The sequence below is a fragment of the Moschus berezovskii genome, chromosome 25, assembly GCF_049115385.1.
Source record: "Moschus berezovskii isolate FMDL1 chromosome 25, NW_MosBer_1.0, whole genome shotgun sequence".
Classification (NCBI taxonomy): Eukaryota; Metazoa; Chordata; class Mammalia; order Artiodactyla; family Moschidae; genus Moschus; species Moschus berezovskii.
Window position 1 is genome coordinate 10,747,917 of NC_142484.1, and position 26,998 is coordinate 10,774,914.

Genomic DNA, 26,998 nt, shown 5'->3' on the forward strand with positions numbered 1-26,998 from the left:
GGAAAACGCGGAGCGGATCTGCTAGCCTTTTGGAACGGAGTCAAAGGGCACCTCGGAGGAGGTGGCCGGCCTCGCCGCCCTGCCGGGTTCGAAGCCGCTGCCATCCGGGGAGCCCCGGCCGGCTGGGGCGCCCGGTGCGGTGGGACCCGCAGGCCCGAAGAGCCCCGCCGGCGGGCTCCGTGCCCTCCCCGCGGGGGCTGCGGGCGGGCGTGGCGCGGGGCGGCGGCGGTGCCCTCGGGGCGGCTCCGGGCGGCGGCGGGCGCGGGCTGCAGTACGGCTCGCGGCCGGCAGCGGGCACCGGCGGACGCCAGGCGGTGGCGGTGGCCGCGGCGCTCGGCGGCGGGCGGGCGGCGCCGGCAGTGTCCCGGGCGCGCTCACACACGCGCTCACACACACACATACACACCGCCTCGTACACACTCACACACGCTCCGGCGCGCACACGCGGCGCGCAGGCCGAGGGAGGAGGCTCGGCGCGGCTCGGCGGCGGCGGCGGCGGCAGCGTGCTCGGCGGGCGGGCGGGAGGGCTGGCGGGCGGCCCCCGCTCCCCGGCTCCGCGGCTCGGTGCAGCCCGCACGGCCCCCGCCCTCGGACCCGCCCCCGGGGGTCGCCCGGCCCCATGCCCTGCAGCGGCGGCGGAGCAGCGCGCGGCCGCGGGCGGCTCTGAAGAGCCCGAAGGGAGCCGGCGACGAGGGGACCATGTACCGGGACCCGGAGGCGGCCAGCCCAGGTAAGCGCGGCCCCGCGCGGTCTGGGGCGCCCCGCACCGGCGGGCAGGACGGCGGCAGCGCCGGGGCGCCGTCTCGGAGCCCCAGCCGGGGGCTGCTGTCCAACCGAACCGCACGGACACCCCTCACCCAGGGTCACCCCAGCCCCGGGGGCGCGGGCTGGAGCGGTAGCAGCTCGGACCCCGGCCCCCCGCAGTCAGTCCGGGCACTGCCAAGCTTGATGCCCGGCGCCGGCTTCGCAGTGTCCCCACAAGGACCTCCCCCCCACCCCCCGCAGCCCAAGGACAACGTGTGTGGCGGAGCGGGGAGCTACCGCCCCCGCAGTGCCCTCAGAGGCACCCCTGGGTCCCCTAGCACTGGTACCCAGGTACCAGTGCTAGGGGACCCCAGGACAAGGATCCCGGGCAGCTTTCGGCCAAGGTTGTGGGCACGGGGAAGCGGAGTGACATCGGCCGTGACAACTGTGAACCGAGAGGGTGCCAGGGGGCAAGTGGAAATCTGGTGCAGCCGCAGGGGAGGGGGGCTTCTGGAGGGCGGTGAGCCCCAGGAACGATGAGGAGGGAGGCAGGGGTACCTGAAGGGAAAGAGAGCAGAGATTGGTGAGAATAGGGGTGCCAGGGGAATGTTCTCCTGGCCTTGGGGAGGGGGGAAGCAAAGAACCCCAAACTCACTCCTGTCCTGTCGGGGGTGGGAGGGGGAGGGGCCGTGCTCCTTTGCATTTCTGCGGAACCCAAGCCGGGGAGTGGCCTGAAAGCCCACGTCTGCTAGGCGTCTTGGAAGCAGGAATCTTTCCACCTTTCTCGGGAAATTGCTCTGCCATTTCCTCCTTGGCTCCTGATGACGCCTCCTCACACAGTGCCCACCTGTAGGCAGGTCCCCTGCTGCTCCTGCCCAGGCTCAGTCTCAACTCAACTCCCACCTGGGGTGCCCCACCCCGGACCCAGCACCCCCAGTCTGCCAGTCCTAGCAGCAGGGTCTCTGCTTCTGGATTTCTCTCTGATGCTGAAAGCACGACACCCAAGCCCGAGGACTTGCTCCCAGACCAAGAGCCTCTAGGTTTACTGATGCTAACCTCCGGGGTCTGGGGTCCCTGGGTGGGGGGAGGGACAGCTCTGAGGCCCTCTGCAGAAGGGACCTAGAGCCCCAAGGCTTTTGAGGGCACTCCTGTGGTGCCAGCTTTGCCCGCTCTTGCCCCAGCCACACATTTGCTCTTTCCCTCTAGGGGCAGGCTCAGCCTGTCCCCGCGTCTGTCCTCACCCTCATCAAGTCATAGCAGCTCGAGCCCACCCAGGAGGACCTCCTGGGTGCCAGGCGTTGCACTCATTCTGTGCTTGCGTATATGCGTGAAAGAGGACTCAGTCTCCCACTCTGCAGCCTCATGGCCACCTGTGAATGTCCTCTAGGTGACGGCTGAAGGGACATTGCCTTTGGAGACCCCTCCCTTCATCTCTCGGGACCCAGATCACCCACCCTGGCATCTTCCCCCAAGTGGGCTGCCAGCTTCCAACACTGGGACCAAGGACAGAGGCGTTCTCTTGCTTGGATCGCCCTCTCAGAAGCCAATAGCTCAGTGCGGAGACCAGCTCTAGGGTGTGAAGATGGAAGGGGGGATGCAATGAGAACACTCCCCTCCCCCTGCCAGGCTAGCAGCCTCCTGTTAGGTCAGTGGCCTTGGCCCTGCCCTTGTCCCCTCTCCTTCCCTCCTCTTTCCTCCCACGCCTGGGCACCATGACATCACCACAACCCCAAGCACCTCTGCCCTCTCCACGGAGGCCAACTTGATGTGCTTGGCATCTTCTGGGCAGAGGGCCTGGAACCCAGTGCTGCCCCCTGGCCTGCTGGCAGCCCCTAGACTTTTCCTTCTCCTCCTTGAATGGGCCTCCCTCTCTGGGCCGGAGACCTGTCTTGCCCACTCCAGTTGCTGGACTCACCAGTCCTCTGGCAGAGCCAGTTCTGGTGGAAACAGACTGGCCTTACTTACGACCGGTTTACTTCTGTCTGAGGTGGGCAGTGGGCTGGATGGGGTCAGAATTAGGCTGCAGAAGGCAGAATTTGCTTTTGATCCTAGATCTCTGGGGGTCTCTGAGGAGCCAGGGACCTCAGTCTGGACTCTGCACCCCCTGGCATCCCTGCCCACCTCCTCTCATTCCTACAGCTCCAGGCCAGGCTTTCCCCCTTCCCCAGCTCACCCCTGGCTCCCTGGACTCTGCTCCCCGAGTCAGGAAGTGTGTCCCCCGAGTCAGGAAGTGTGTCCCCCAAGGCTGCCACTGGGTGAGAGTAAGATATACCAATGAATTCCTGTGTGATTCAGGCCCATCCCTCTCGTCCCCCAAAGGCCAGAGGACCTTTTACATCCTCATCACTTCATCCCACTGCCTGGAACACCTGCGGCCCAATCCTTTCAAAAAAAGATCTTCGTCTCCCGTCCTCTCCTGCTCCCCTCTGCCCCAGGCTGGTTCCAGAAGGTCCCTGTGGTACTCTGTCCTGTAACCCATGCCCTCTGCTGCAAGTCCCTACAGGGCTCGGCCTACTGCTAAGACCCTTACCCCAACAGGGGACAGGCAAGCTGTGTGTGGGCCCCTGGCCCCCGGGTCATTCTCTTGCAGTCTGAATTCTCTTCCTTGGCTGAAGCAACGGGACTGTGGGGCAAAGCCCGAGCCCAGTGAAGAAGGAAGACCGCCCCCCACCCTACACCTCCGTCACTCCTGCTCCAAACTCTGCCCCGCCTCCCCCAGCCAGGCCTGCAAGCTCTCCTCCACCCTCCCATAGACTGGCAGCCCTCTCCCAGCCCACGGCCTCCATCTTCTGTTCATCCCGAAGCTGGGCTGGCCTGGCTGTTCTGTGTCCCTGTACCCTGGCAGGGCAGAGCCTCGGCCGGCCCACAGGGGTCAGCGTTGCAGTGGGCAGGCAGGACGGCAGCAGAGAGGGAGGCAGGGAGAGGTGACCTTGCGGTGAGCGAGTGAGCAAGGCCAGAGAAGGAAAGCCTGGGCCGGTGCGGTTGCTCTGGGAGAGAGTTCAGGTCCTGAGGGCCGCCAGCCCTGGCCCCAGCCCTCTCTGAACTTGTCCTTGGGGATAATAGTACTTAAAGTCTCCTCTGTCTGTCCACCTGCTAGTGGACTTTTGCTCCCCCTGCAACAGCAGCTGTGCCGGGTATGTCATTCCTAGGGAGTGTGGGGGAGACCCCACGGGCCAGGGGTCCTTGGCACAGCAGGTCTTCTCTCTCAACCCCAAGACCAACCCCTCCACCTGTGGGCACAAGTGAGGGGCAGAGACTGCTGGCTGGTGTGTGGGACAAGAATCAGGGCCTGGCCGAAAGGGCAGATCGGGGCTATACACCGTGAGGGCCATCAAGGTTAGGGACGGGGCCTGGGGTGTGGGACGGCCCAGGGAGGCCTGACCGTCTGACCGTTTCACAGACAAACTCTCCCCTCCTACCCCCCACCCACCCCACCTGCACCGGCCCAGACCTCCCAGGCCTGTCTCCCGGGCTTGAGTCAGAGTCTCGAGCTGAAGATCACGGGACCTCCCGTCGGGCCATGGCCGGTCTGAAAGGCAGGGCTGGACGTGTGACTTCTGTGGGGCTTGGGTCAAGGTAGCCAGCACCCCCAGACTAGCATTTCCAGGAAGACAGGACCACTCCCCACCCTCTTGGGTTGTGCTGTTCAGTGGCCTTATGGGGACAGCTTGACTAACAGGCTGGGGGCTCAGGACCAGGGAATGGTGGAGGGGAAGAGAACCTCACAGCCCCTCCTGGTTCGGGAAGCAGGCTGGACCAGCGTGGGAACCCACAGGCCAGCAGATGACAGGGGAGGGGCAGCTGGAAGGCAGAGGAACAGGTGGGCGTCAGGTGGGCAGAGACAGGCCCCGGGCAGCTAGGGCTTGGCTGACCCCAAGCTCAGGCCCAAGGGACAGTGAAAGCAGCGAGGGGTGACACTGGTGACAATGGAGGACTGTCCCCTTCTTGCCGGCTCCCGCCTGCCCAAGGGACAGGCAGAGGAGGAGTGGGCGGTCCCCCCTTCCCCCTCCACCTCCCCCCCCACCTGCCAACCCACCCCCTATTCTCTCAGGGACTCTGAATTGTTATTGAATCCGCTGGACCGTTTTCAATAGCTGCTTCCCCCAGGGGAGTGAGGGCGGGAACAGCAGAGAGAGGCTTGGTGAGGGGGCCCTCGAGGAGGGTGTGGGGGCTAGGGGGTAGAGGTGGGAGGCCCAGTCCTGAGCAGAGGACTCTTGGCTGGAAGAGGAGTTGGCTGCACAGGCTCGCCAAAGGTGCCAAGGCCTCTCAGTGGGCCCGAGCGGCCCTGCATGGAGCCAGCATCCTGTCCCCTGGGCATGCCCGGCAGGTGGCACATGCCACCCGTAAGGTCAGCGCTGTCTGTTGGGGCGGTCACTGGTCTGGCCTGATGCCGGAGCCAGCCTGTGCCAGATCTAGCCCGGGTGTCTGCCCGCCTTGCCAGGGAACCCCAGCCAGTGGTACCAGGTGGACCGTGCCAGTTCCACGGACATGGATGTCCCTGACCTTCCGGGCAGCAGGGGCAGCCTTGCTGGGCCCTGTCCAGCTCGTGTCTAGAGGGCAGGGCTTCGTCTCACCCAGCAGAATTCCCCAAGGGTTGGAACAGAGTTGGCAGACAAAATGGGACCTGTGGAAGGGGCTGGATGGCGCCCAGAGCCTGTGCCTGGAGCTCTGGACCCAGCTGGTCGGAAGGTGGGCTGGTGAGTCGGGCCTGCCTCGGGAGGCTCTGCAGCGTCTGCCTGGAGGGGTCTCTTGGCAGAAGTATATCGCCTGCGGGGCTGAGCTGGGAGCTGACCCGGACGGTGAGCGGGGAGGTTTGGGGAACTGATGGATCCGAGTGACTGCGGGTATGGGGCCCCAGCACCCAGGAAAGGGAGCGCGGGGCCAGTGGGCAGAAGTGCTGGGCTGTGTGTGTACCTACCTGGGCGCGTGAGGGTGGCAGCTGGACGGCCCTAATAGCTCATCCAAGCGCCGTGCCCGCTGTAAACAGGAGCTAACGAGTGGATCTGTAGCGAGGTGTGTCGAGGTGTGTGGGGAGCTGTGACAGCGTTGGGGGAGGGCAGCTCCCCTGGCCCTGTACCCAGCCAGGCGGAGCCCGTGCCCTCCAGGGGCCCTGCCTGCCCCCTGCCACGCCCTCCCACCTGCCAGCTTGGCTGCCTCCGAGGCCTCCATCTGCTGGGAGCAGGGCCTCACCTGGCTGTGCGGCGTGCATGGCAGACATATTCGGGCGGATGGGGGGCAGTTGGAGCTTTGGTGTGCTCCTCCAAGACGGGGAGGTCTAGGACAACGTGTGAGTCTGTCAACGTGTGTGTGTGTGACTGGGTGTGTGTACGTGTTTCTCCGACTCGATGTGTGTGTGTGTATGCACCCCTTGCCAGCGCTCTCAGAGGAGAACTGCCCCCGACCATGTTGGTAGTGGCTCTGCTCCTCCGATGCCCTTCCTGAGGCAGAGGGAGCTGGGGTTCTCCAGCTGGCTGGGGTAGAAAGACGGTGACCCTTTCTGCCCAATAGAAGAGGCGAACCGGAGGTGCTGGTTGCCTTGGAGAAAGGGGAGAACTTTGCATCTGTAGAACCCTGCCAGCCCCGTGGCTCCCGAGCGCTCAGGAGCCCCCAGAGCGAGAGAGGAGAGGTGCCAAGGCATCCGTCCTAGCACGTGGGGGTCTCACAGCGTGGGCTGGCAAAGCGTGCACCCTGCTTCCAGCTGGGGTGGGGGGTGGCATGGGGTGTGGGAGGCCTCGAGGGGTGCCGGCATGAGGCGCTCCATGAGGGGAGCAGAGGAGGGAGCTGTGTGGCAAATGTGTCCAATTAAATTACTTCAAACCCTGCCGCAGCAGCTGCTCCCGGCGGGGCCCTGGGTACAAATTGGATCCGTCTCATTACCGCGGGGTGGTGTCAGCGGGGCCATAGAGCAGTGGCCAGCTCAGCTAGCGCACGGCCGGCCCTCTCCCGCCCTGCCCAACCTGGGCCTGCCATGACACCTGCGGGCACTGGCTCCCTCCAGCATCCCTCAGGTTCCTCAAGTCCCCTGGGTCCAGATCCTGGGGCTCCCTTTACACCTTCTTGCCACCCCGACCCCCATTCCTGGCAGCCCAAGGCTTCCTCTGCACCCTCACTTTCTTTCTCCAGGAAAATGGGAGTTTCCTGCTTTATGGGAACCCACTCCCATATCCTTGCCTGGAAAATCCCATGGACAGAGGAGCCTGAGGGCTACAGTTCATGGGGTTGCAAAGAGCTGGACGTGACTGACTGAGCCCACACACCCTGCTTTATAGGGGGTTCAACCTAAGGAAACCCCTCTTAGATCATCCAACAGACTTTGTTCCCTCCCCTGATAATAACAGTAGGACAATAATAAAGTTCTTATTTGTGGAGCATTTGGTATGTGCTACACACTTCACGTCCATGCAGCAAGGGATGGCTTGCTTAAGCCAGGTCTCTGGGGTCAAACAGCTTCTGGTAGAGACACTTGCAACTGTGTCCCTAGAGCAAGTCCCCCCACCACCCTGGCCTCAGTTTCCTCCCTTGTTAAATGGGTATGATGTTGGTTCTTACCTCCCATGGAGTCAGAGGATGAGGCAAGATAAGATAGAAAACGTCTTTAGCAGAAAGCCCAGCACATAGTAAGCATTCAACCAGTGACAGCTGTTATCAACATTACCCTGCACTGAGTGATTGACGTGTGGGATGTGGGTTCTGGAAGCTCCAAGGAGGACAGGCCTCAGCCCTACTCCACCCCGCTGCCGGCAGTGGGGAGGGCTTCATGGAGGCAGTGTCGGTCCGTCTACTTCAGAACAGCAAAGATGTGTGGAGAGTTCGGTAGATGCCAGGTGCTCTTCTAAGCCCCCAACATACGTTAGCTGGTCCATCCTCAGACCACCCTGGGACGGGGGAACTTGCAGTTAGATGATGATTTGGGACCAGCCACACTGCCAGACTCAGGAGCATGAGCCTTGGGTCCAGGGTTTTGGGTTTTGGAGGGAGAATAAGAGCTTGCCAGATGAGCAGGCAAGGAAGAGTCATTCCATGTGGTGGGGACAGCACATGCAGTGCCCCGGAGGTGTGTCAGGTCTCATCCGGTCGAGGCAGCAGTGAGTGTCTAAGCCTGTGGGGCTGGAACGGAGGTCTTTGGGGGCCGTAGTAGGAGTCTCGAAGGGCATGGCAACACACTTCAGTATTCTTGCCTGGAGAATCCCCTTGGACAGAGGAGCCTGGTGGGCTACAGTCCATGGGGTCTCTAAGAATCCAACACAACCTAGCAACTAAGCACAGGAGTTTAGGCTTGGGTGCAGCAGGCTGGGCCAGCTGATGAAGCTCCTGGCATTGTGAAGTGGGAAAATGGGACTTTTTTTTTTTTTAACTTGGGCAATGGCAGGCTATGGATGGCTTTTCAGCATATCTCTATGAAGAACTTTAACGCAGCAGTGTGGAGGGTGGGAAGCCTGGTGGCAGGCCCGTCTATGGAACTGGATCCACAGCCATTAACGTCTCTGTTCCCTCCTCTGTCCAGTCCCTCCGCTGTCTCATACCTGCACAGGGCTGTGTCCAGAGCATCCATAGCAGGAGGTCTGGGGCCCTGCCCTTGGAAAGCTTGTGGTGGGTAATGGGCAGTCAAGGGAACAGCCTGGTTCAGGGGGGCGTGGCTGTACACCCCCAGGGGCTTACCTAGGGGGCCAGGGTATCAGAGGAAGTCTCCTGGGGAGAGATGTAGAGCCAAGTAGGGTGGTCCCAGGGCCCAGTGAACACAGTAAAGGCTCCTGAGAATCAGTCCTCCACCCCACCCCCCACCACGGGCATCAGGGCCTGGCCCTGGAGGAGCCGTACTGGTCAAGCTCCAGCTGCCAGGCCTGAGCTCCAGAAACCTACCGGAGCCAGCCCGTCTCCACAGCAACTAGGCAGGCCGCCCCCCTCTCCATGCCCACGGCCCCTGGCACAAGGGCCCATTCACAGCAGGGCCTGGGTACGTCTTCCCACTTCCCTAAGGGGGTCATCCCAAAGCAAACGCCCTCACACCCAGGCACTGGCAGCAGATGAGCGTGCTGGCATTTGGGTCCGTGTGCATGCACAATGGGTATGGGTGCCCCATAGCAGGAAGCAGGGGGTGGGAACGGTCTTTGTGTTCTGTGCACCTTAGCTGGGGGTTTGTTTCCCCGGGGGAGAAGGTCCAGTGGGCACCAAACGGATGACCTCTGCTCCTGCCTCAAGGATCATGGTAAGGAGGAGGATTTGCCAGTAGGGGAAAGACGTAAGAAGGATCTCTCAGCTGTGCCCGGTGGATCCACAGACCACCTTGTTCTACATGGATGGCTTTCGTCTACTCTTCACAGCAGCCCCTCGAGGGAGATATCATTACTGCTGTTGTACAGATGAGGAAACTGAGGCCCAGCGAGGTGGAGCATCTCTCCAGGTCACTCAGTAGAGCAGGGATGGAATTGCATGTCAGCCTCACTCTCAAGTCTTAACCACTGCGCCACACTGCCCTTATCCCACTCGATCTGAGCCAGCCTGTCTCTTGGTCCATCGCTCAGAAGGGAGGACTGGGGATGGGTACTGGCCTCAGAGCTGGACCCAAAGTGTGTCCCAGCACCTGCTTCAGTGCCCGGCGTCCCCTCAAGCTTTGTTCCCAGGCCCCTGGAGTGGGGCGGAGCCTCCTTCCCAGCATATCTTCTCTCCCTCTCTCCGGGCGCCGTGGAAAGATCCTCTCACTCAAAAGGAGGCACCCCTTACTCCCTACTTGGCACCTGCCAGCCCTGGAGGAGCCTGATGAATCGGCTGTGTGTGTGCCCCCCCCCACAACCCCGTTCCTCCCTCTCCAGCCCCCGCCTGGTTAGGGAGGTGCGAAGGGAGCGATTTCACAGCCTGTCAGCTGAGGCCTAAAAATACACAGGACTCTGAGATGCTTGGGCAGGGGGAGGAGAGAGCAGGGACCAAGGATGGGGTGGTGGTGGGGTGCACCAGTAACTTGGCCAGAGTAGCCCTCTCGGCACCACAGTCCTGCTCGGCAGTGGTGGACAGACCCTCTGTCCCCTGGTTCCCTGTCTGGCCCCATATCTGGCGATGACAAAGGGGAGTTGGCATCTCTAGGGTCCTGAGGAGCTCAGCTCTGCGCTCAGACCTAAGGGAGGGCTTAGTGTCAGATGAGAACCATAGCCCCCGGACCCCCAGAGCCTCCAATCAATGGCTGTTTCTCCCTCTCCTCCCCCGGGTTGGCTGGCATCTTTGGGCTGTGGGAGCCAGGCTGGGCCTGTGCCTGCTTCCTTCCTGGAGAAGGTGCCTGCTTCTGTTAGGGGAGAGGCGTGAGGAAAGCAGCGTGGACCGGGGTGCCGGCAGGTGCGCGATGTGACGTGCAAGCCACCCAGGCACTGGGGGGGGGAGGGGGACGCAGAGGAGAAGGGGTGTGGCGACCCACGTCACTGCCACGTGGCCATATGCTGAAGCCTGGCACACGGCTCCCTCGAGTCAGCCAGTGCCCAGAAAGGGGGCCGTGCGTGTGCGTTCATGTGGGCCTGCCGGAGCTGGCCTCTTCTTGCAGACACGGACGGTCGTGTGTGGCTGTTCCAGACAGAAACTGGGCGGAAGCACAGGGGTGGGTGTGGCAGCGTGAGCAGACGCATGTGCAGACACGTGACAGCGGGCGTGCCTCCCATGTGGAAGCGTGATGGCATGTGTGCCAGGGCCGAGGGGCATCGGCGGATCTCTCTGGGGCACCAAGCAGGGGCCGAGAGAGTCATTAGGGAAACAGTGCAGAGTGGCAGGCAGAGCATGGGCTCTGGATCAAAAGTAATGGGGCCCAAATCCTAGATCGGCCATGTATTGATTAGAATCGTGGCCTTGGGCAAGTTACTTAACCTTTCACTGCCTCATTTTCCCATCTCTAAAACAGACAATAATAGCTCTTACTTCAGAGTGGGCTGGGAGGGGCTGCTGAGTTAACATCCATACACCGCCTAGAACCGTGTCTGTCACAAAGTTAGCGTCATGTATGCCAGCTCTGCCTGGAGAACGCTATGGACAGAGGAGCCTGGTGGGCTACAGTCCATGGGGTTGAAAAGAGTTGGACATGACTGAGCAACGAACACACACACACACACACACACACACACATACATACTAGCTCTATTATCTGGTCCTACCCTTTGATGGAGAAGGAAATGGCAACCCACTCCAGTATTTTTGCCTGGGAAATCACATGGATAGAGGAGCTGGGGGTGGGTGGGGCTACAGTCCATGGGGTCACAAAGGGTCAGACATGACTTGGTGACTAAATAACAGCTCTTTGATGATATAGGTGGGAGAACCAAGGCCAGAGAGGGCAAAGGACCTGCCCAACATCACACAGTATGTTAGTGGCAGAGCCAGAATTAGAACCCGGACACCAGTGCTGTAAGACAGAGCTTAGCCAAGCCTAGGATCTCCTTTGGGCCGTTGGAAGCCTCCACAACACAGAACGGTAACCCTATTGGCATCTGGGGCCTAGATTCTACCAGGGCTGGGTAGGATCTTGCAAATTCAGGGCTCTGAGCATCTTCAGATAATGCCAAGGTGCAGGGGTCCTCAGAGCCGTGGCCAGCCACCTGAGGTAGAGCCATGCCACTGGTTAGTCTGCTGCTGCTGCTGCTGCTAAGTCGCTTCAGTCGTGTCCGACTCTGTGCGACCCCATTAGACAGCAGCCCACCAGGCTCCCCATCCCTGGGATTCTCCAGGCAAGAACGCTGGAGGGGGTTGCCATTTCCTTCTTCAATGCATGAAAGTGAAAAGTGAAAGTGAACTCGCTCAGTCGTGCCCGACTCTTAGCGACCCCATGGACGGCAGCCCACCAGGCTCCTCCATCCATGGGATTTTCTAGGCAAGAGTACTGGAGTGGGGTGCCATTGCCTTCTCTGGGTTAGTCTGCAGACTTGGCCAATTACTCAACCCTCCTGAGTCTCCATTTCTTCCCTATAATAGAATAACAGTAATACGGACTTTATAAGGTTATCGTGGAGATTAAATGAGATCTGCATGTGATGTCTTAAGTGGCTGGAACACTGTACCTAGTAAGTACTCAATAATGTTGGCTGCAATTATAACCCATGCAGAACCCTCCCACCCAGGGCTCCATAAATGGTGACTTCCTTTGCTTCCCTTCCAGCCCCTGGCAACTCTCGTTCCCTTCTGCCTGCCACCCCACATTCCCCAAGGCTTAGACGGATCAGGGACTGACTTGCTGGCAACCAAGACCTGTCCTGTCTCCTGTTACTGGCTTCACCCAGGAGGGAACGGGACCCACCACTGAGACTTGGCCCCTGAGCCCTTTTCATCTGGCCTCCTCACTCACTTGTTCTGTGACCTTGGACAAGCTCTGCTTCCTCTCAAGCCCTTGATCCTCCCCTCCGTAAAGTGGAGGGGCTGGACCACACAGTCCCAGAGCCCCTTGGTCGCATGGCTTTGTGACCCAGGAGGGTCCTGGCTTAGCCTGCTGGAGGGGTCGGCAGGTTGGCAGTAAGGAGAGTCGGCTGGCTGCCCTGGATGAGTGAAGCATCTGGGGCCTCAGCCGGCTGGTGGCCTGCCATCCTGCCCATCCGCACCTGTGGCTGCGTAGGAGGGCGGGCGGGCCCGGCTGGCTGGGCACTGACATTGGGGGAGGCTCAAGGGCAATGACGTAGAGAGAGCCCTTCTTCTTAGGGCCCTGGGAGGCCACTCTGGCGTCCTCCCCCGCTCTCCTCCCCTTCTCCCCAGGGCTTTCCTTCAGCAATGCCTCCTTCCTCTCTCCTTCCCCCTTCCTGGAGTCCCCCGGTATCTCCCCGCCTCTACCTTTCCCACTTCTGCCGTCTTGACCATTTTCCAGGGCTCCGTCTTTCTCTCCCTCGGCAGAGGGGAAATCTCTCCCTCCTCTGTCTCCCTGCTTCCTGAGATGCCTCCTTATCCCTTCCTATGACGTGTCCCCGTTTCTCTGGATCTTCCCGGCTCGCCCAGGTCTCTCTCTCACTCTGCCCGGCATGTCTAGGCTTCTTCCAGCTTCTTATCCCCTGGCTCGCTCTCACATCAGAGCTGTAGCATCCCCGCCTCCCCTCTTCCCATTCCTTGGAGCACCTGACTCCACCACCCATCCCCCCACCCTCAAAAGTTTCCTGGCCACCTTCCGATGATGGGGCTGGTCCAGGCAGTTTCTGTGGCTGGTGCTGCTCCCTGGGATCTCAACAATCCCCCACCCCCATGAGTTGAGAAAAGGGGTCAGCCCAGGGCCCAGGGACTGGCAGTCTTGCCTCCTAATTAGCAGGAAGTAATTGCCTGGAAAAAAAATCATTTCGAATGAGACTCCGAGACTCCAAGTTACAGCTGAGCCAACTGATGGCCCCTAGGGAGCAGGAGAAGGGAAGCAGCTCAGGTCAGGGCTTCAGGAAGCCCCCCAGGAGATGAAGGTCCTTAAAACCCCTTTGCTGGTTTGCCTGCAGGACCCCAGCCATGAAGAAGTAGGGAGAGAGCACCGGGCTGGGAGCCCCACCATCTTCACCTGAGTTCTGGCTCCATTACTCATGGTGTGACTTGGGACAAAACTTACTCCTTTCAGCCTTAATTTTGTTTTGTTTTGTTTTTTCCTCCCCTGTAAAATCGAAAGAGGTTATCATGAGAGTTGATTTGAACCGTGGCTTTGAAAACAATTCGCAGGCTGTAAAGTGCTATGGGAGGGTGAAGTGTTACTGTCTTCCTCCATGTGGCTCTCAGCTGAGACATGAGGATGGTGGAGGGGTGGGGTGGCTTTGGAAACACCTAAGGGGGCATTGCAGCTTCCCAAAGAACGTAGAAGGATGGGGTGGTAGACCCAGTTGAGCTGTACATTTAAGGGCAGATACATGTGGTTTCCCTTGCTGGTCTCACTACTCGCCAGCTGCACCAACTGAGTGGTCACCTCACCTCTCTGAACCCCACTTTCCTCATCTGTAGGATGCTGACCATGATGCTTCCCTGGGGCAGCGGGGTTTGGCCAGGCTAAATGAGATAATGTTCACAGAGCTCTCAGCACAGCGCTTGTCCTGTAGTAAGTGCTCAGTGTATATTAGCCATATCTGCTGTAATTAAGTGGCTCCCCTGGTGGCCCAGCTGGTAAAGAATCCTCCTGCAATGCAGGAGACCTGGGTTCGATCCCTGGGTTGAGAAAATCCCCTGGAGAAGGGAAAGGCTACCCACTCCAGTATTATGGCCTGGATAATTCCTCAAACTGTATAGTCCATGGGGTTGCCAAGAGTCGGACACGACTGAGCAACTTTCACTTCACTCACTGTAATTAAAGGCTATTATCTTTACTCCCTGCCTGGATCCAGAGAAGATGATTCGGGGTGTTGTCTTCAGGTGGTTTGATTTGTTTTGCTGTTTGTTTTAGGAAGAGGAGAATTTCTGCACCCAGTGAGGCTAATACAAGCAATCCCTAGAGACACCAAGCTGCTCTGCCTCTTCAAGAGCCACTACCTGTGGGGTGGGGGGAACAGGTGTGGGCTGCAGCTGTGGCCCTTTCCCCCAACCCCCATTCTTCATAGGAAAGAGCTGTGGGCACGTTTCTTATTTGGGTAGATATGAGGTAGAGAGCCTGTGCCATGGTGAAGGCATATTACAGGCCTTAGTGTTCATCTTGTTAGGACTGGCCTGGCAGCAGGAGAAAAGGTTGCGTTTGTTTAAACAGGTCTACCCCACCCACCTTGGAGGAGAGAACAGGAAGTTTCACCTGTTAGGGTCCAGCTGTGTAGGTTGAATTTGCTGTGAATGGAGCAGCACAGCACCCCAAGGCGGCCGGAAAACAGTTGGACAGCCTGCAGCGTTTGGGTGTTGGGCAGCGCTGCAAGCTCAGAGCTCCAGATTGCCCCAGGAGGGGTGAGGGGGCGGCGGGGGCCCGACCGTCTGCCGCTCCTTCCCCGCACTCCCGGCGCCACCGCTGGGGACCTTCTGTGTGCCTGCACTGAGCGCAGTACCCGCGCCAGCCGCCAGGAGGCAGTGTGGTGGGGGAGCTGCCTGAGGGAAGGGGATGCCGCGTTTACGTTATCTGGGAAGCTCTTTTATCGGGAGCAGGGCTGCTGACTGGGGTTCTTGGCATCTGCAGGCCTCATCCAGGAAAAGGGGGCTCTTGAGGTTGGCAGCTCGCTGCTGTGTCTTCAACTTGGGACTTATCAGGGAGTAATTAGCAGAGGAAAGCGGGACCGCCAGGCTGCAGTCCCGGAAAAGGTCTCAGCCCTGGGACCGATTTCTGTATCAGCACCAAGGACAGAGGTGATGTGCCGATCGTTGTTTCAGCACCGCGGACAGAGTTCAGAGCAGCGGGCTCTGTGGATCCATCCAAATAATTTATGGTGCAAATAATACCACCAGAATACGGAAGAACACTTCCAAGAAGGAATCTCCGATATTTTATATTCTAACGCGGAGACGGGGCCAGAGAGTTGAGTTAGTTGCCTAAGGTCACACAGCCACAGTGACAGTGGGTGGCAGAACTGGGTTCAGATCCTCAGTGGTCTCTCTTCATCCACCTCCCCTGGATCCCAGAGAGTTATATCCCTCCTTCTTGAACATCTCTGGGAGCAGCTTCACATTATGTTGCATCCCCCAGAACTTTGAGCTGGCAAGGATTAAGTGTACCCCCTCCCCCACCAAAAACTCAAGTCGGGAATCTGAATCCCAGGAGAGAAGATTCCTAGCCCCCATGGCTTTCATGGCTCCACGCCTCAGGTGGAAAGGTGTCATGGCAGGACAGGTGTCCTGTCCTGTAAGGAAGTGTATGACTTGCAGAGGTAAAGTTGAGTCATCAGCATAAAGAACTCTTAAGTGCTCTGAGGTCCTCAAATAAAATATAGCACACCATTCCAATCCCAGCTTCTTTGCAGCTGTGTATTATTAATAACAATAAGCTGCTGATTTAGGCCAAGGCACAACAATGCATTATTCATAAGAGTAACTAGTGGTCAAGGCCTGCACTTAATCATCACACATCCCTGATCCTGCCCCTTCTGCACCCTCCTGGTGGAGAGGCCCTCTATCTGAGCTTCTCCTTTTCCTGGGCTCTTGCTGCCCTGATGGACATGATCATTTTCATGGCTGCCCAGCCAACTCATCAGCTTTGGGGTCAGGGTGAGTGACAGATTCCAGGCTAGCTTCTGGCTGGACACACTTCAGTCTGAGCTGCCTGCTCAGACCTGGCACCTGGTCCTCTCTGCCCTGAATGGCTTTCACCCTGAAGACTTCCAGACTCAGTAGGTCTCTGGGGTCTACAGATGTCCTGTCACCCTCCCTACACACACCCTCTTTTGAGACCAGATGCACCAGACTTCCCTAAGCCAAGAACTGTAGGAGTTTGGGGGTGTGGCTATAGTGAGGGGAGGGAATCACCAGGTAGAAGATACCCCCGACACCTCCATTAAACATAACAATGGATTTAAAACCCTCAGTAAACTCTGGAGCACTCTGTCAACTGTTCTGCACTAAACAAACCTGAGCCGTGTTACCAAGGCCATGCTCTCTGCTGGAAGACAGAGTAGAGGTAGAGAAGGCATGGATGAGGTCCTCGTAGTTCACCAGGCCCCACTGCCTGATGAGGAGTCAGAGTTCTTGTGGATCCTGACATGTCCCTGTCCAATTTCTTGCTGGAATGGCTCCTGGCCCGTCCAGATAATCCTTCATTCGCTGTTTACTCACTTGGCATCTCTTCTGAATTCTAAACTGTCTGTATCCAGCCGGCCTCTGCGGCCCCTGCCAGCACACTCTCCCTGGCTCACTCACGCATTATCTGTTTTTATTACAGTCAAGGTTGAGGAGGCTTGCTCGTGCTAAGCCCCTATTTTCAGCTACTTGTAACTTTCCAAAACAATTCCCCTTGGGCCTCCTCTTTCACCAGGCTTGTTCCTGCCCCAGGTGAGGCCAGAGGGCTTGTGGGTGCCTCCGTTGCTTTCTGAAGGACACTCAGAGAGACTGTCTGGAGGGTATGGGGGTAGAGCCACAGCCCAGCTCTCCTGGGAAATGAGAGGCTCTCTTTCCTCTCCTTTTTCTTCTTTCCTTCTACCTGTCCATCTCATTTTCTTTTTCTTGTTGAAAGGAATGAGCTGCCCCCATTCCCAAGGTGGGTGGCCTGGAGTGGGGGAGTTTTCAAGTGAAGAGAGGGCAGAAAATTCAGCATGACAGGAAGCCTGGAGCTTTGCCTGGCTGTCTGGGGTTCAGAGTTTAGCTCACTGGTTTTCTGTTGCTTTCTCCCACACTCTGCCTTTTTCTGGCTTCCTTGTGCATGTTGGGTCGAGAAGAGGAAAGGAGGTGGGGTAGGCACCAAAAATGTTCCCCTTCCTATGCCCAAATAGCCCTGGGCTGGTAGGCTCTGCCCTTGCCCTGCCACCCTCCCCCGTTTCCATCTGCTCTGCATGCACGTGGAGAGGTGCTTCCTGTGGAAACCTGTGACTCCAGCTTTCACTGTTTTCCACCTCGAACGTCATCCTGCAGCCACCAAAGGATGGTGGGGGGAGGTGCTGGGGCATGATACATTGCGGTGCAGAATCAAGTGGGAGGAGGCAGGATTGGGATGGGAAAGTGATGGCAGATGTAGCCCCAACCACCCCCAACATCACTGCTTCATCTCTGGAAGAGTGGTTGCACCCTACTCAGCACCTGAGACAGCACCCTGGGCGAGTCCTCAGATACCCCACCCACCCCTCCTTCCTGCTCCTACCCTGTCCGACCCCAGACACCCAATCCCCAACCTATTCTGAGACTTTAGAACATCTTAGCATCTCTCTGATGAGGATGCTTTACTGAGGCCAAGGGCTGGACCAGTTGAGGAAGGAAGGAGCAAATGTGTGTGGGTAGGAGGGGGTCTCTTACCCACTTCTCTCCAAGAAGTGTTTGGAGAAGTTTGTGGGAAGTGGAACCCCTTTCCCTTTTGATGTGGAGCAGTTTTAAATTCTTTATTGAATTTGCTACAGTGTTGCTACTTTTAAAAAATGTTCTGGTTTTTTGCCACAAGACACACAGCTGACCAGGGATGAAACTCGCACCCCCTGCATTGGAAGGTGAAGTCTTAACCACTGGGCTGCCAGGGAAGTCCTCCTGGCTGCTCTTACATTTTGTGTTCACTCGTTTCTTTCTTCCCTTCCGTCTCTCCTTGAAGCAACTTATTTTAAGGCTTAACTCCCATAGGGCACAGAGTTGAGGCCTTCCAGACTCCAGGTCCACTCCTGGCTCTGTCTCTCCTCTGCCGTGTGTTCTCAGGCAAGTATTTACCCGTTCTGAGCCTCAGTTTCCTCCTTTGTGAAATGAGGATAAGAGGATTTACCTTCAGAGGGCTGCTGAGGACCTGGACATGACTCAGTGTTGAGCATACACTAGTTACTAGGATTAAAGGCACTTGGTGAGGAAAGCAAGGCCTTGCCATCTGAGGATCCCCCAAAGAGGGAAGCAATCTAGGTTAGGAGGGTGTGAGGGTAATGGAACAACTTGGGAAGGGCTGGATGTGGGGAGTGTGAATGTCACCATCAGACTGTCAGAGCAAGTGAATTCTGGGGGAAAGAGCCTGTGTGCCCAGATTCCCAGCATGTCCACTAGTTTCTCTGTATTGTGTCCTGGGCCATGGGCGTGGGAAACCTGAGCAATGAGGAGAACCCCATAGGCCCTGCTTGAGGGACAGACCTACTCCCAAGAAAAAGAGGTTGGACAGAAAACAGTTAATTTAAGTTTGGAGAAGGAAGAGACTGCTGTGAGCACTTGTCATCAGGGAGGGCTTCCTGGAGGAGGTAAGCTCATATGGGGCCTTGAATAATTTCATGCATTTGTTTACCACTTATTTATCCAGCCTCTCCTGTGCAGCAGACCTTGGGCTACAGAGATGAGTGATCCAGGGGCCTCAAACCTCCAAGTGTTCCCAGTAGGGGAAAGACATGGAAAATGCTAATTATTAATCCACAGGGGTGGATTGCCATAGTTACAGGGGAGGTAGAAAGGAATGTGGGAGTAAATGAAGACCATCTTTGTCTAGAGATCTTGAGAATAAAGGAAGAGAACAGATGGTAGAGAATAGAGGGAAGGGCCTTTGAGGCAGAAGGAACAGCCTATGTGAAGCCTCAAGTGTGAAAGAGGTTGGCCTTCGTGAAGGAGAGAAGTGGGTTGTGGCTGGGCCATGCAGTGTGGCATGTTACAAAATGTTCTCACATGCTTCAGCTCAGAGGAGGGCAGCCGTAGCAGGATCAAGGCCAAGTTCAAGTTGCCTTAATTCTCCATACCTGTTTCTTCCTCTGCAAAATGGAGATAATATAAGGTTGACAAGATCACACAAGATGGTGCATATAAGCTTCCTGGCACAGTGTCTGCCACAAAAGGCACGTGTTTAATGAGTGTTAGCTATTCTTTGATCCCGATGACACCCCAGCAAGAGAAGTCGGGGTTCTTCTCATCATTTGGAGGTAAAACACTAAGGCCCAGAAGGAGACTTGCCCTGGGTCACTGGCCAGGTGCAGAGGTGGGACTTGAACCCAGGTCAGTTGCCTTCAAGTTTACTTCCTGTCCCACTGCTCTGCCCCAAAAGACAAACGGGGTCCAAGGGGAGAGGATTCCAGGCCAGAGGAGCATGAACACTTGGACCTCAGGGACAGCAGAGTGGACTAGGTATCTGTTCATGACTGTGACTGTGGCTGTGTATTCGCTGTTGTGTGTGAGAGCATGGGAGTCCATTCATGGGGTAAGTCGGGATGGCTTGTGTATATGTATGTATGCGTGTGTGTGTGTGTGTGCATCTATGCATGGGGGAGGGGGGCATAGATGTCTGCGCCAAGGCTGAGTCTCCATGACTTGTGTATGTGTAGGTGAGCCATGGGTGTCTCTGGCCTGTGTGTGTGTGTACCTGCTCCCCCTGTGGCTCCCCTCCTGTTCCCCCTGGGCAGCTGTGAGCTTGCCTTCAGAAGTCCAGTGCGTCTCCCACAGCTCCCCAGGGCATCCCAGCAGCCGCAGCCTGTTTGATTCTATTCATCCATAAATCATGGCTTGCTGAGGACATGAGGTGGAGTTGGGAGTTGGGGCAGAGTCCTGACAAGGGATGGGGTCAGCTCTGCGATTCGTATCTGAAGCCTTGCCTGCCTTCCAGCTGTTGCCCGCCCCCATGCTTCAGCTCTCCCCATTCCTTGTCGTACGTGTTCACCGAGGTTTGCTCTTGTTAAGCCCTGGGCCAGGTCCTGGGGAGGGGGTCAGGAGTACACAGGATTGAGTGAGACATGACCCCTGACCTCTGCTATCCTGTGGGGAAAACTAAATGTGTTTTTAGTATTTCATTCACCACTCACTGAGGGCCAACTTCATGTCCCAGATGTCTCTAATGCAGGGCTCGATGTGGTAATATTATGATAATAGCTAGCATTTATTGCCTACTTATTCTGTGTCAGGCACTGTGTTAAATGCATTGTATGTGTTAATTCCTTTAAACCTCACAATAGTCCTATGAGGCCTGTACTATTCTAGCCCCTGTTTATAGACGGGGAAACCAAGGCACACAGAGAATCAGAATTTGAGCCCAACAGTCTGGCCCCAGAGCCCTGGCAGTTAATCACTGCACCCTAAAAGAAAGGTACACACACAGAGTGATGGGAGCTCAGAGGCAGGAGAAATTCCCACTGGGCAGATTAGGGAAGGATTCCTGGAGGAGGTGCTTTTCACCTGGGTCTAGAAAAATTAGGACTTGTCAGGCAAAGATGGGTATGGGAGAAGACCAGAATGAATCCTGGTGTGTGTGTGTGTGTGTGTAAAAGAGAGAGGCCCTCAAACCCTCCTACCTCTTCTCTCCCATCTTGCTTGGGTGACAAGGGAGGTAGCATATGCAAACACTGGGCATTCTACAGATATTTACTGAGTACCTTCTCTGCACTGGCCTGTCACAGGGGTTATGGGAAAAAACAAAACAGAAACAGCCCCTTCCTTTATAGTCTGGTACACAGTAGGCACTTAATAAATGGTAGCCTCTATTATTATATTTATCCCTAGAGGCTTGGAATTCCTCCTCATGCATTCTTTCAACAAGCATTTATCAAGCACCTACTATACGCCCAGCTGTCCTCAGTGCTGGGAAGACAGTGGTGAACACGAGGCCCAGCCCCCTTCTTGTGGAGCTGATGTTCTAGAAGGGAAGACTGTGTGTGGACATCTTTTCCACCTTCAGAGGGACCACTTCATCAAGCACACAGGTTTTATTTACCCTGAGAGCTCCCGGAGGGACAGCATGGTCAGGACCACGGTCTCTGCACACAGCACTCCGCCAGATGGTCATCAGTTCTGGGCTCTGACCCGTTGACATGGTGGCCACAGTCCCGGGCAGAGGGGCAGGACATGCCTGAGTTCACGTCTCGCATCCTGGCACCCCTGGGGCTGGAGCACGAAGGCCTGGTTCTCCTTCCTGGCTCCCCCTGCCTCCCAGGTCTCCTGAAGTCATCTGTCTGCCCTTGTCTGTCTCTCGCCCCTGGGACCCAGACGTCTCCTCTGCCCAAGGGTAGGTCGTAGAACTCAGCCCTGTCAAAAGGCTGACTAGGGCTGCATTAGTTTGTTTCCCCAAATGTTAATATGCTGACGCTAAGGGGACCTGAAACCATGTATGTCATCGGAGGAAGGGTTAGAAGGGCCGGGGCGGCTTTGCCTGGAGAAGACCGGAAGGGGACATGAGAGCTGTCGGCGGGCATTTGGAGACCTGTCATGTGGCAGAGGGAGCCGGCTTGTTCCCAGCAGCTCCACAGGGCAGGCTTAGGACTGCTGGGGGGAAGATCGAGGGAGACAGGCACAGCAGCCCCAGCTACCAGTGCCTGTTTGTGGAGGGTCTGCCTCCCGAAGAAGCAGCTTCCTATCCCTGGCAGGGCTGCCCAGGGTGTTTGTTCATTGATGGGGCCTGACTTCCAAGGTCCCTTGCAGCCAGAGACACAGTGACCCCATGCTCTGGGAGTGGTTTCACTCTGGCTGGCAGGCAAAAGTATGCTTGCCCCCCTTGGTGGCAATATCGCGTGCTGGCCGAAGGCGCTGTGCCACTTGTTTGCGGTATCAATGCAGTTTCTCACTGGCAAGCATTTTGTTTTACCCTAGATTCAAGGACTGTTCAAGGGTTGCTTGGTGGGGGGTGGGGGGTGGGCAGGGAATCTTTGGGAGAGAGGTCAGCTGTGTGGACGGTGACAGCATCCACATGCTGCAGGGGGTCCTAGGGTCACTGATCTGGGAGGGTTCAACTTTCCTTAGTAATATTTCCCTTTCTTCACTGGGGACATTCCATGTATATGAAACAGGGAAATCAGGTTCTTTTGGTTGCAAATGGCTTGAGGGGACACAGCCCTATCTACTTAGCATCCATCTCTGTCTGTGGCCCCTGAGAAATTCCTGGGAACCCTAGGTGTCCCAAAGAACACACTTGGAAAACCACTGATCACCCTCCTCTGTAGTGGGTGTGATGTCTGGGCCAAGAGTGTAGGCTCGAAGTCAGACTGTCTGGGTTTGAGCCCTCGCTCCACTACCTACTAGGTGAATGATCTTGGACAAGGTACTTGACCCCCTTTGTGCCTCAGTTTCCATGTCTGTAAGATGGGGACAATCTTAATGCTCCCCTCAGCTGTCATGCAGGCCAGGTTGTCACTGCCTGTAGAACACGTTGAACACCTGTTCCTCGTTGAGCAAGGACAGGTCAGCTCTTCCACACAGGAGGGCACTGACATCTAAGAGGCTCAGTGCCTTGCAACCAGGGCCACACATCTGGTTAGTGGCCAGAATAGGGCCTCAGCCTCCTTCTCCCAGACTCCAAGTTCGGTGCTCACTCTGCATGCCTGCAGAATGCTGATTGCTTAAGACAGGTGTTTTCTGGATCTCTGGGGACTGTTTGGAGGGGCCACTGGCTTCTGGGATTGACAGGCTCTGTCCTCAGGGGCTCTTCAACTTACAGCACAGGTCAAGGAGCAGTTTCTGATAAGGAACTTGTTTGACAAAGAGAAAAGGGAGCTCCAGGGAGGTGACCCCATGGAGAATTGCCCCGTAGCCAAGAGATGTGGGGCAGGGTGACTGCAGACAGGGCACCAGAGCAGAGGAATCACCTGGGGTATAATTGCCAACCACAGCTCCCAGCTCACGAGCTTGCTGACTCCCCCTCTGATGCTGCCCTCCCCTGCTCAAAAACCTTCTATGGCTCCCACAGCCCACACACAAGGATCCACTTGGTGTGAAAGACAGCCCCTCTCCATCAGGCCCTATTTGCATTCCCAACCCAGCCTTCACCACTTCCCTCCCCATCCCCTAGTCCAGATCTTCCAACAACATGCCTAACCATTCTTCCCCTCTCATGCCTTTGCTCTTGCTGTTCCCTCTGCCCAGATTGTGCTGCCTTCACGTCCTGTCCCTCTCCCAGATCACACCAAATACTACCTCCTCAGGGAAGCCTTCCCAGATAGCTCCCTAGTCTAGCAATTACTTCTCTGTGTGTGCTCCTGGAGCTCTCTGTACACCTGAAAGAGAACTGACACTGCCAACCCTAATAATAATCCATGTCTGCTCAATCGCTTCAGCTGTGTTCAACTCTTTGCAACCCCATGGATTATAGCCCACCTCTGTCCATCAGATTCTCCAGGCAAGAATACTGGAGTGGGCTGCCATGCCCTTCTCCAGGGGATGTTCCTGACCCAGGGATCAACCTGCGGCTCCTGCATTGCAAGTGGATTATATTTACTGCTGAGCCACTAGGGGAGCCCCAATCTGTATCTACTGAGTACTAACAACAACTCCATGAATGGGTGCCACTATTATCTTCACTTCATTTTTTTAAATGTGGTGGGGGGGGGGGGATTAATTATTTTATTTTATTCTTTTGACCATGCTGCTCGGCATACAGGATCTTAGTTCCCCAACCAGGGATCGAATCTGTGCCCCTGTGGTGGAAGCTGAGTCTTAACCACTGGACCACCAGGGATATCCCCTATCTTCACTTTGTGGAGAAAATTGAGACACGGAGTGGTTAAGACACTTGTTCAAGGCCACACAGCTATTAAGAGGCAAAGACTGTACTCACACCTGAGTCTGTTCTCGGGTCTTCTGGAGTCTTGAGCTTCAGCCTGGGTGTCTATCTGCCACTCCCTGGTTCTAGGACACGAGCCGTCCTAAGAACAATTAGCTGAATTCTCACCTGTCCCCCTGGGCCTCAGGGTCGGCTCTTAATAGACAGTGGTTGAAGAAAGCTCAGTCCAAGAAAGGAATTTATTTAAAAGTGAGTTCAGCAAAGGAATGTCTGTTCTCCCAGCCCACACAGCACCCCACCCCCAGGCTCTCTCCGTGGGGGCCAACTCCCATGGAGAGAGCTGGAAAGAGTGCTGGCCCCATTCCCAGAAGCTATGTCCACACATCTCTTGACCACAGGCCTGAGTCTGAGGGCCTATGGTATTACATCACAGGGGCACAGATTCGATCCCTGGTCGGGGCACTAAGATCCTGTATGCCGAGCAGCATGGTCAAAAGAATAAAACAAAATAATTAATGGTATTATGGTCCCGCCGCACCCCCTGGAGCCTGAAAGTTCAAGATGGAAGCCTCCCATCTGGGCTGAGAACCATGATGCAAGTGGCCCCTCCAGCCTCAGAAGAGCTGTGCTCCTCTGCTGGAGGAAAGGAAGGGTAGGACCACTTCCCCGGTGTCTGCAGGCTGTCCAGACCAGAGCCCCTGGGTGCTGTGGACTCTGAGGTTGACAGTGAGCTGGGTGCAGTGGCTTTCTAGGGGCTGAGACTGGGGACTCAGGACAGGAGGATGCGTAGATGGCCTGACAGGTGGACAGGGAAGGGCCCTGCAAGAGTGGCCTTTTCCCACAGCTTGGAGACTCCAGACGTTGGAGTGGGAGGGGTGGAGCCCAAGTGGGATTTTGAGGAGACCAGACAACAGGACCAGCTGCCCAGAGCGCTGGAGTCATGGTGGGAGGCAGCCCGAGGGCCCTGAGCGCTGGGGCTGACCGCTGGGCCCTCCTCCATGAGGCCCCACAGCAAACGACAGGGACCTGGGACCCAGAAGCTAAAACCGCAGGAACCGGGAACAGACAGACATCATCGACTTTTAATTACCACCATCGCTGAAACCAAAAAGCCCACACAGGCTCCTCTGTAAATAAACAGCGTCTCCTTGACTTGAAGATCCATCCGGGCGCACACATATTTACAGAGCACGTGTGATCTGTGCGGGTCCCTGTAGACTCACTCCCCCACATGTTCACTCTCTGGTCAAGTTTCGCCGTCCTTACATTTAGGTTTGAGCTCGTGTTCACAGCCACCTGTGAGGAGGGAGGGAGGAAGGTTAATCCACATTTACAGAGGGAGAAAACCGAGCGGTTAGGTGACTAAAGCTGCATAGCTAGCAAGCAGTGGGATTTGCACAGAAACCTGGGCTTTGGCTCCCAGGGCAAGTCCATCAAGGTTCCCACCCTGGAAGCTTAGGGCCCCTGGGCTCTTAGGATGGAAGCAGCGGGGCACACCCTTCCCCACCCACCCCTGCCAGGAGCACGCAGGGGCACTGTGAGCAACCAAGGTGAGGCTGAACTGGAGGGGAAGGGGGTGCGGGGAAGGACTGGAGGCGAGCTCAGGGACTAGGGCAGGGTAGGACCAGGTGTGCAGAGGTCAGTTGGGTGGGCTTCCAGCCCAAGAAAAGCTGAGCTAAAGGGGATGAGGACTGCTCAGGGGGGTCCAGATTCCCTTTTTGATTACACATATGGCCAGCACTTGAGGAGGGTCTGTGAGGGCCCATAGGGCACATGGCCTCAGAGGGGCTGTGGGAACTAACCCTTTTGGCAAATGAGGCTGGAATTGTGGCTCAGAGTATGTGTGTGGGGTGGGGGAGGGTGGAAGCATTCTTGGCAGAAGCTCTTTAAGAGGTACTTGAAAGCCCAGTGGGGGCTTCCCTGGTGGCTCAGACAGTAAAGAATCCGCCTACAATGCGGGAGACCTGGGTTCCATCCCTGGGTTGGGAAGATCCCCTGGAGGAGGGCATGGCAACCCATTCCAGTATTCTTGCCTGGAGAATCCCATGGACAGAGAAGCCTGGAGGGCTACAGTCTATGGAGTCACAGGGAGTCGGACACAACTGAGCAACTAAGCACAGCACAGCACAGAAAGCCCAGTGAGGTCTAGGTAGGCCAGGGGTACACTTGACCTCTCCCTTGGGGGGCATGAAGTTTGGGGGATGGGGAGTACCCCATGCAGGGTCCATGCAGTGAGGGACTGGGAGAGACCTACCAGAGGCTCCCATTTTACAGATAAGGAACGGGAGGTGCAGAGAGAGGAACAGACAGCCCAAGGTGAGCCCGCAAGGCAGAGCTGAGTGTAGAACGTGGGGCGCACAGCTCCCAGTGTGGGTTGGGCGGCTGTTCTGGGGCGGGTCTCTGGGCTGCAGGAGAATGGCTGGCCATGACCAGTGAGGGTCTGACCTGTGCATGTCCTCTCCAGGGGCGCCCACCCGCGATGTCCTGCTGGTCTCTGCCATCATCACCGTCAGCCTTAGCGTCACTGTCGTCCTCTGCGGCCTCTGCCACTGGTGTCAGCGCAAACTGGTGAGGCTCCTAAGGGCCCCCTGGGGAGGCGGCTTGGCCCTGCACCCCGCCCTCCTCAATGACAGGCTCGTGAACGCTCTCAAGGGCGCGTGCCCACGACCCACCTGACCACAGAGCCAGGCACACTTCCGTGGAAATGCACACCGGGCGCTCTGTGTTTGCTGGGGCTTGGTCCTGTATGTCTGTGCACACCGAGTCACACACCGAGGCACACACTGGTGGACAGACAGGGGTCTCACGGGCATTCGCACGCTCGTGACGACGCGCACACACGGCCCACTTCCCGCAGAAAGGACCGCAGGCACACACGCGCAGACTGAGAATGGAGACCCCCCTCCCACCCAGCGCCGCGCGCCCCCGCCCCCCGCCCGCGCGTTCCCGCCGCCACCCAGGGCTGGGCGTGGCCGAGCCAGGCCTCCTGTCCAATGAGGAGGCTCCGCCCGCCCCGCCCCGCCCCTCCCCCGGCGCCCTCTCATCCATCCTGGTTCTCGGGGGTTTGTACAGGCACAAACGGCTTCTTTTCATTTTTAACGAGGGCTGGGAAATTAACGAGTAGGATTAGGCCATCAATAAGTAACGAGACCGTCAGGAGGGACATTCATCACCGGAGGGCGCCGGGAGGGGGAGTCGGCTTGAATCACCCTCCTGCACCCCCGCAGCTCCCCAAGGGTGGCTGCCCTTGAGGCCGCCCACCATTCCCCTTTCTGCTGCCCCAGTTTAGAAGTGCTGCGGGGT

General features: G+C 57.3%; 1 protein-coding gene across 4 annotated transcripts in view; it reads left to right on the forward strand.

The window, feature by feature from the left end:
• The first annotated feature begins 349 nt into the window (after window positions 1–349).
• SYT7 (synaptotagmin 7) overlaps window positions 350–26,998 on the forward strand; it is a 63,825-nt gene continuing 37,176 nt past the window's right edge. The window contains exons 1-2 of one of the 4 annotated variants that reach the window (XM_088832056.1): window positions 350–730; window positions 26,160–26,263. In XM_088832056.1, the coding sequence (XP_088688182.1) occupies window positions 700–730; window positions 26,160–26,263 (135 nt within the window). In that variant the 5' untranslated portion in view covers window positions 350–699. The remainder of the gene's footprint in view (window positions 731–26,159; window positions 26,264–26,998) is intronic. The other 3 variants (XM_088832057.1, XM_055415787.2, XM_055415788.2) reach the window with 3 other exon arrangements.